Genomic DNA, 8,596 nt, shown 5'->3' on the forward strand with positions numbered 1-8,596 from the left:
TCCATCAATATGTGGTGGGACGATAAGTGGTGAAAGAGAAAGATAAGAAGTTAGGAAGATTGAAAAATATCAATTTTTGAATATTACCACGTATTATCCTCTTAAATATAGACTTTAAACGGCTAAACCTCAAGTTGTTTTCAACAAGTGTTGCAACAAATCTGGGTTATTTGTCTCGCTATTAACCTGTTTAAGTCTTATTTCCTAATGCAGGTGAGGCAGAGAGGATTGGGATGGGATTTCCTTCAGCTCTCCCTCAGGGCAGTCTAGTACCTATGCAGGCACTGGGATCACCTCTGGTTTCTTATGGCTTATGCCATGCCAAGGCTGTTGCAGCTGACAGGGCTGTGAATGGGTTTTGTTTGACGTACAACTGAGGCACCCGTGGGACAGAACCCTCAGATGCAACCTGTTGCCCTGAGATCTCCAACATGTTCATCTTATACAGATAGAGATTCTGCTCAGCTGCTTCCCCAGAGAAACAACACGCTTAAGCTGCTGGGCCACGCTGGAGGTTTTTGTTCAGGGCTGTACCACTGTGCGAGGATGATGTGTACCTTCCATGCAGTAATAAACCCCGACATCCTCAGCCTCCACCCTGCTGATTTTCAGTGTGAAATCTGTCCCTGCCCCACTGCCAGTGAATCTGTCTGGGACCCCAGAGTCCCGATTAGAAACCTTATAAATGAGGCGCCTTGGAGACTGACGGGGCTTCTGCTGAAACCAACTCAAGTAGGTGTTTCCATTACTATGCAGGAGGCTCTGACTAGACCTGCAGGAGATGGAGGCTGGCTCTCCAGGTGTGACGGGCAGGGAGAGTGGAGACTGAGTCATCACAACATCCCCAGTGGATCCTGAAATAGAGAGAAGTACAAGGTTATATAGAAACTTTAAGAGCAATTTTAAAATAATTTTTCTTCTGTTATTTATTTCAGGCTAAATCAATTTTTATAATTTGATTCAGACCCCAGAAATACATAATTTCAAAATATTTTCAAAGCACAGCAGAGTGTTTTGAGTGCTAGAAGTTTCCTTTACCATTCCCTCTTTCTCTGTCAGAGTCGTCACCAGAGCATTAGTCTTTGTTCCTTCTGGAACAATCTTAACCTCACAGGCCTTACTCATGCAGATATAAAAGTTACAAGCCCCATCCTAGAGTACAAGACATGCACATCTAACATGAGGACAGAACACACATGGGAAGCAGTGGGGCCCCCAGAGTTCACCCTCCCACCCCATTCTCCTCCCTCATCTCTCTTCTGTCCTCACCAGGGAACCAGAGCAACAGCAGCCCCAGAAGCTGAGCAGGGAGCCTCATTGTGAGAAGGTGACCTGAGAAATCCTGATAGTTAAGTCAAGCCTGGTGCTGAGCTTTTATCTCAGACTCACAAGGAAAAGTCCTCCCTGGGGGACAATATGCAAATCCCCTGATGGGTGCAGTGGTGTAGAAATAACATGGTATGTACAGGGTCCTTTCCTATGAACAATCTCTTTTGTATACTTGAGAAAAAACTGTTACAAATAACAATCTATGCAGCCTTATTGGGACAGGATATATTTCAATGTTTACAGTCAATTTTTTTACTTCCTTAGCATTTTCCCAGTGAATGTTACACTTCTCTTTAATATGGCTGAGCTTCTGTAAATATTTGGTGCTTCGTATTTTTTCTTCATGTGTGTTGAAGAGGTCTTGGTTTGCTCATCATTTTATAAATCAAAATAAATTGTTCCCTGAATAAAGTGCAAACATGTTCATCGCTCAACCAAATAAAGTACTCACATTCACTATCCAGATACAAATATGGATGATTTTAAATTCTCCACAAGCTGCCTTCATTCATTTTTCTAGTCTATAGCTTCTGCCTCTAACCTACCAAGGGAACTGCAACTCTGATATCTATCACAAAGATTCGGTTTTCCTGAAAATCAACAACATGTGAATTAAGGTAAGTATATTTATGAAGTCTTTATTTAATTTTATAGATTCAAATTACTGCTCATTGTCATTTACTGATTCTGAATTCCAAAGGATTTCTTCCTGAGTTTCTTATAAGATATGTATGCTAGTCATTGCTTCTTTTCTTTTCTTTAAGGACAGATTTGCAGAATATAAAATCATCTTTAATTTGTTTTTCTAGTACTTCAAATAGCTTTAATATTAATGGTTAATCCCCTACTATTAACCAAGTTACAATCTATATTTGAATTCCACTGAGCTTTTCACTGATATATATATATCTAACATTTTTACTTTTAATGTTTCAGGATAAAATTTCTGGATCCCATATTGCATTTAGTTTTCATGCTTTCTTAATTTCCTTCACTATCTGACAGGTTTTTAGTCTTTGTTTTGAAATACCTTGAAACTTTTGATGTATGCTGTCTGCTTATTTTTGAGAATGTCCCTAAAATTCGATAGTTTGGTATTTTCTATTGATTCAAGTCAGATTTTTCATTTTTGGCAAGAATATTACAGCAGGGATGTGTTTTCAGTACATCCTATCAAGAGTTACATAATATCAACATGTCATCACGGGAGTTGATAAATGAATATCACTAATGAACTCTTTTTGTAAGAAAGTCTTGGTCAAAGGTAACCAAGGCAGCTGCTTTTGCCACTCTTCCTATATGGTTATATGCTGACTTTGTTAGGAATTGTCTAGTAGTATCTGCTATGGTTTAGATGTTTGTGATGTTCCAAACTTATTGTTGGAATGTAAAGCGTAAGTTGATATTAAAATGTAGAGCCCCTTGGGAAGTGATTAAGTCATGTGCTCCACCCTCAATGAATGGGATTAATGGCCTTATATAGAAGGTTTCAGAGAGCTGCCTGGCCCTTCCATCTCTGTTGCCATGTGCAGACACAACATTCAGTTTGTCTCCTTTGCCATTTCTGACTCCACCAGACAGCTTCAGCAGACACTGAATGTGTTAGCATCTTGATCCTGGACTTCTGAACTCCAGAACTGTGAGAAATAAATATTTATTGTTTATAAATTTCCCAGTCTGTGAGTTTGTTATAGTTATATGAAAGAACTCACATACTATCTGATTCTCTTTTTACTTATTTATTTTTTTCAGAATTCAGTTCTACTTAAAGTCTGCTCTCCAATACAGAATGCTGATTAAATAAATTGTGCTCACTCTTAAATGTCAAGTATTTCCATCATGGCCATTCAACACTGGAATGTTGATGACCTGAAGGAAGGAAGAGAGGACTGGTATCTAAGAAAAAATAGTGGTACCCACCAGTTCCCGAGTAATTTGGACAAATATATAGTCCTACACATCACTTAGAATATTTAGGAAACTAAATGGAAAGGTTTAGAATTAATCGAGCTACTTCTAAAGTGGGAAGTTGAGATGCTATTGGTGCCATACTAGGATGCACACAGTTGAGACATGATTTCCAAGAATCTGAAATCCTAGGGACTAAGTTGTAGAATATGTGGCTATATCAACATGGTACTTATTTCTCAAAATAGGTATTTTTCTAAGTTTTTCATTTCTGCTGTGACTAACCAATGGAATTTTGTCTTTTGATTGTTGTGAAAGTAAATAACTTGTATTGATTTCAGAGACTTATCAGTGGAAGGAGATGAGTATCAGATGTGGCTTGGGACTTGGACTTGGGACTTTTGAGTTAAAATTAGAATAAGGTAAGACTTTGGGCAGAGATTGAAAAGGAGTAGTTGTATTTTGAAATGTGAAAACGACATGAGATTTGAGAGAGTCCAGGGGTAAAAGGATGTTGTTTGTATATTTGTTTCTGCTCAAATGTTATGTGGAATTGTAATCCCCAGTATTGGAAGTGGGGCCTCATGGGAGGTGACTGTATCATGGAGATAGATTTCTCATGAATGGTTTAGCATCATCTTCTTGGTGCTGTTCTCATGATAGTAAGTTCTCATGAGATCTGCTTGTTTAAAAGCTTATGGCAACTCCTTCTCTCTCTTTTGCTCTTTCTCTGGCCCTGTGATGGGCCTGCTCCCACGTAGCCTTCCATCACAACTGTAAGCTTCCTGAGGCCTTCCCAGAAGCTGAGCAGATGCCAGCATCTTGCTTCCTACAAAGCCTGCAGAACTGTGAGCCGAGTAAAACTCTTTTCCTTCTATATCACCCAGTCTCAGGTATTTCTTTGTAGCACTGCAAGAATGGGCTAATAGATTTGGTCTCTAACTTTTTTTTTCTTTTTTTGAGATGGAGTCTCACTCTGTCACCAAGCTGAAGTGCAGTGGTGCAATCTCGGCTCACTGCAACCTCTGCCTCCTGGGTTCAAGTGATTATCCCGCCTCAGCCTCCTGAGTAGCTGGGACTACAGGCATGTGCCACCACATTCAGCTAAGTTTTCTATTTTTAGTAGAGATGGGGTTTCACCATGTTGGCCAGGATGGTCTCAATCTCTTGACCTCATGATCTGCCTGCCTCAGCCTCCCAAAGTGCTGGGATTACATCACGAGCCTCTGTGCCCATTCCCTCCTTATTTATTTATTTATTTATTTATTTATTTTTTAATAAGGACCCTAATTGAATCAGATCAGAACCTAAACCTTATGGCCTCATTTGACTGTAATTAGTTTCTTAAAGACACTGTCTCCAAATACACCCATACATGGACTTAGGGCTTCAACTGGTGAATTTTGAGGGGACCGAAATATTTAGTTCATAAAAGCTTATCTTATTTTCTTGATTCATGAAATACTTGCTCTCTTGGCATATTTTATGGTCACTCATGGAGGTGAGATGGATCTTTTCTAATTAATAGATATTATGGTGAAGCTGTTGACACTCCATGTACAAGAGAATTTGGGAGAAATTTTGTAACTCACACAAGGGAATCTTGGGGAAAGCAGGGTATGCACAAGCTGGTATAAGCTGGCCCAAGTTAGACAGAGGACTGGGTTTTTATAGTTGGACTGGAGATATGTTATCTTGTATTGCTGAGGATCTCTGAGGCTTGACTGTCCTGCAGGCAGTTGCACAAATATGCGGTGGAAGGGAAAGTGGGAGGTGGTGATTGAAAGCTGTCACTGATCAAACATCAAAAATGGAGTCAGAGTTCTTATTATATAGCACTTATTTGAAGGTATGGTACCTTACAGTATCAGCTTTTTATATTTTGTCCAACTTTTTATATCTGTTTTTAGCAGCTTGGCATAAAAAAATGTATCTGCCATTTAACATAGTGAGAGTTTTGGGGGAAAAAATCATAATTTAGTAAATAATGTCAAAGAAAACAGTATTTGGAGAAACATTGCATCTACATAATTAAGAGATGTAGCAAAATTACAATGACTATTAGCAATTATTTAGTGTTTAATACATTGGAAAGTTGTAAACATTTTATAAGTATTCAATTACTTAATGATTATAATAGTCTTATGGTATAGTTACTTCTTTATTTTCCTTTATTAGAGATAAAAAAAAAAAAACAAGATAAAAGTGTTTAAGTCTTTTGCCAAATTTACACATATATTAAGTGTAAGGGCCAAAATTCCAACCGACGTATGTGATTACAATCTGTGTGTTCTGTTATCACAGAAACTAGTATTTCAAAATCTCTCTCACTGAGCTTTCTACCTGATTTCATCAATTATGTATGAGTAACTTGAACAAGATAACATTGTTGGATCATTGCACTGCCTTTGCTCAGTTTCGTCACACGAGGGAGGCAAGCTTTGATGCTGTTGACAGTAACAATACGCTGCATCTTCAGGCTCCAGGCTGCCGATTGTGGGAGTGAAATCTACCTCAGACTCATGGTCACTCAACCATGCAGGGACACTAGGGTTCTGGATAGTGACTTGCTCCCCTCAAGTTTTGTCCAGAACTTGAAAATTGAGAACTCATGAACACAAAGAAGGGAACAATACACACTGGGGTCTACCTGAGGGTGGAGGGTGGAAGAGAGCAAAGGAGCAGAAAAGATAACTATTGGGCACTGGGATTAATACCTGGGTGACAAAGTAATCTGTATAATGAACCCCCATGGCACAAATTCAGCTATGTAACAAACTTTCACATGTATCTCTGAATCTAAAATAAAAGTTAATAAAATAAAAATAAATAAAACTGAGGCAGCACAATATTCTCATTGACATCTGCATTTAAAAAAAAAATCACATAAGCACAAATGTCACTGAGGTTAAAAACACACCCCATTCTATGAGCTTATCCTGTTACTCAACACTGTGAGTGCTCCATGAGAAATCAAATGTCACAGATAAAAAAAAAAAAAAAAAAAAAAAAAAGAAAAAAAGTACTAAAGATTTAACTTACAATGAGAAGAAAGCAAATTTCACCATCATGTGGCACCTCCTCATAATCATTTTCCTCATCTGGGATCAGTGCAGCAGGAGGCAGAAGAGTTGAGCTCCTTATTTCCATTATGTACATGGCTGAGGCAGACACCTGCCCTGAGCTAGGGAGCAGCTCATTAATAATGGCTTTCATATGTAGCCAAATGCTCTGTGGAAAGCACACAAAGTCATCCCAGGCTGAGATATTTTGGAGCTTCTTGTTCCAGAACAGAATATTTCACAACTGTCACACACACACACGGATGCTCCTTCCCCAGTGTCTTCAGTCTGTACGGGGACTATGTGGAACCTTTCACTTAATAATACTCCACATCACCCTAACATTTCCTCGGTCCTCAGCTGCAGCTGGTCTTGTTCTGGTGAAGACTAATGCGAGTGATCACAAGCATGTTATATGAACCTTATTAGGCCATGGTCATCATAAATAATAATCACTGGTACAGCTATTAATTCACGTGGCTTGAATACAGAGTCATTTTCTTGGTATGAACCTAACCTGGGAATGTTCCATACAAAGTGGATCAAGATTATGAGGTCAGTTGCCTTACTAACAGAACTTGGGGATTTAGAATTGAGGGAAACAAAGTAAAAGAAGAAATTGGAGAATTTTATACAAAAGCCATACTGACTATAACTGAAAATAAAAACTCCATGACTTACAGTGTCAATTCAGGAACAAAATTCATAATCAAGTGAAAATGGCAAACAATTAATGAAGAAAGTTTACATCAAACTGCCTCAAAGGATAATGAGAGTTTCGATCAACATAGAAGACACTGCTAAAAACTCATTATTTGTTGTTTGATTTGATGAAGTTCCTTGACGGGATAAAAAGTACAGTTTGGGAAAAAAAGAAACATTTAAAAAAACACAGACATTTGAAGCAGGAAGCCCCGAAAGGAAGTTGTGGCTTTATGCTATGTGGAATTTTGACTGCTGAGTGCCTTCCTCCTGAAACGGAGTATCTACAGCGTTGTCTGTCAAGTATCTGCATCCTAGTCCTGTCTCATCATTGTTCACAAGCCTGAGTGGATTGGGGACAGGTGCTATTTAGGAACTATGGGCAAAGAAGCTCAACTGCACAGAGTCTGATCTAGATGAGGAGATCTTAAACTTTAACTTACTACCATCATGGGAAATGCTTGTAGATGTTGCAGATGAAAATTAGTATATGTTGCATATAGTAAAAAATGTAGATTGATTTAAATAAGTGTAGACAGTTGCCAACTGGATACTCCAAGATGGTCGTAAGATCTTCCATCTTATCAGTTCCCTCTAATAGTGAGATGTTGATAATTTCCTTATTGGACATATTAGCATACTTTTCCCCCTTAGGAGTCTTAGTGAAACTATAATTGTGATAGAAGTAACACTAGGTGTCTTCTGAGGCTATAGTAAGTCACAAGAGGTTATAAAACATCTGTCTGGTGGGTGCTCTTCGAGGAAGTGTACAGGAAGCCAAGCAGGAACATGTAGAGATGCACAGCCTCAGTTGAGGACTCATCCTACAGCCTGGATTGGCCACCTTTGAGAAGACTCCATCCCCAGCTGCTGTCTGACTACATCCATGTAAGAAATGCCAAGCAGAAATCTTGGTCAGCCCAGGAAACACCTACAATTACAAAGATAATAGTATAATGACGTCAAATTGTAATGTGTCATTAAGTTTTGGGTGATTTGTTCTGAATCAATAGTAACTAGATGCCAACTCATAAATATAGAAAGAATTTGGAAGTAGAAAGTCATCTATAGTTACTAAATTAATTTGGCTAAAGTATACACTGGAGTTCTTATACTACTTTGGCAATTTTTCTTTAAGTTTAACATTATGCCCAAATAAAAAGTCACATAAAATATGTTCAACAAAACCAAACAGAAATGTACAAAATGCAATTGAATGAAAATAAAGAAAATTCCAATAAATGGAAGGTTGCACTATGCTCATGAATTGGGAGACTTAATAGTGTATATTCTCCCAAAATTTGTTGACAATATTCACAATAAAAAAACCTCAGAATTGTTGTTGAAATTGAAAAGACATTACTTAAATATATATGAACATTCAAAATGCAAAAGGTAACTAAGATAGTCTTGCTAAGTTAAAAAATGTTGGAGGACTAATACTACACAATACCAAAGCCTGTAAGTTACAGTAATGAAAATATATGGTATCAGTGAAGTGTCAAACAAATTAGCCAGTTTAATCAGTTTGAGAATCCAGAAACTGCTCCACCCATGTTTAGTCATTTGATTTACAATAAAAGTGCCACTACAAT

The 8,596-nt window shown here is 38.0% G+C and overlaps 1 gene segment (V, D, J or C); it reads right to left on the reverse strand.

Moving 5' to 3' along the window:
* Window positions 1-522: 522 nt before the first annotated feature.
* On the reverse strand, window positions 523-1,331 carry LOC112605298. The segment is given in 2 exon segments: window positions 523-854; window positions 1,270-1,331. Coding segments are annotated over 2 exon segments (381 nt in total).
* Between the last annotated feature and the right edge of the window lie 7,265 nt (window positions 1,332-8,596).

Source organism: Theropithecus gelada, chromosome 13 (genome assembly GCF_003255815.1).
Source record: "Theropithecus gelada isolate Dixy chromosome 13, Tgel_1.0, whole genome shotgun sequence".
NCBI classification, from domain to species: Eukaryota; Metazoa; Chordata; class Mammalia; order Primates; family Cercopithecidae; genus Theropithecus; species Theropithecus gelada.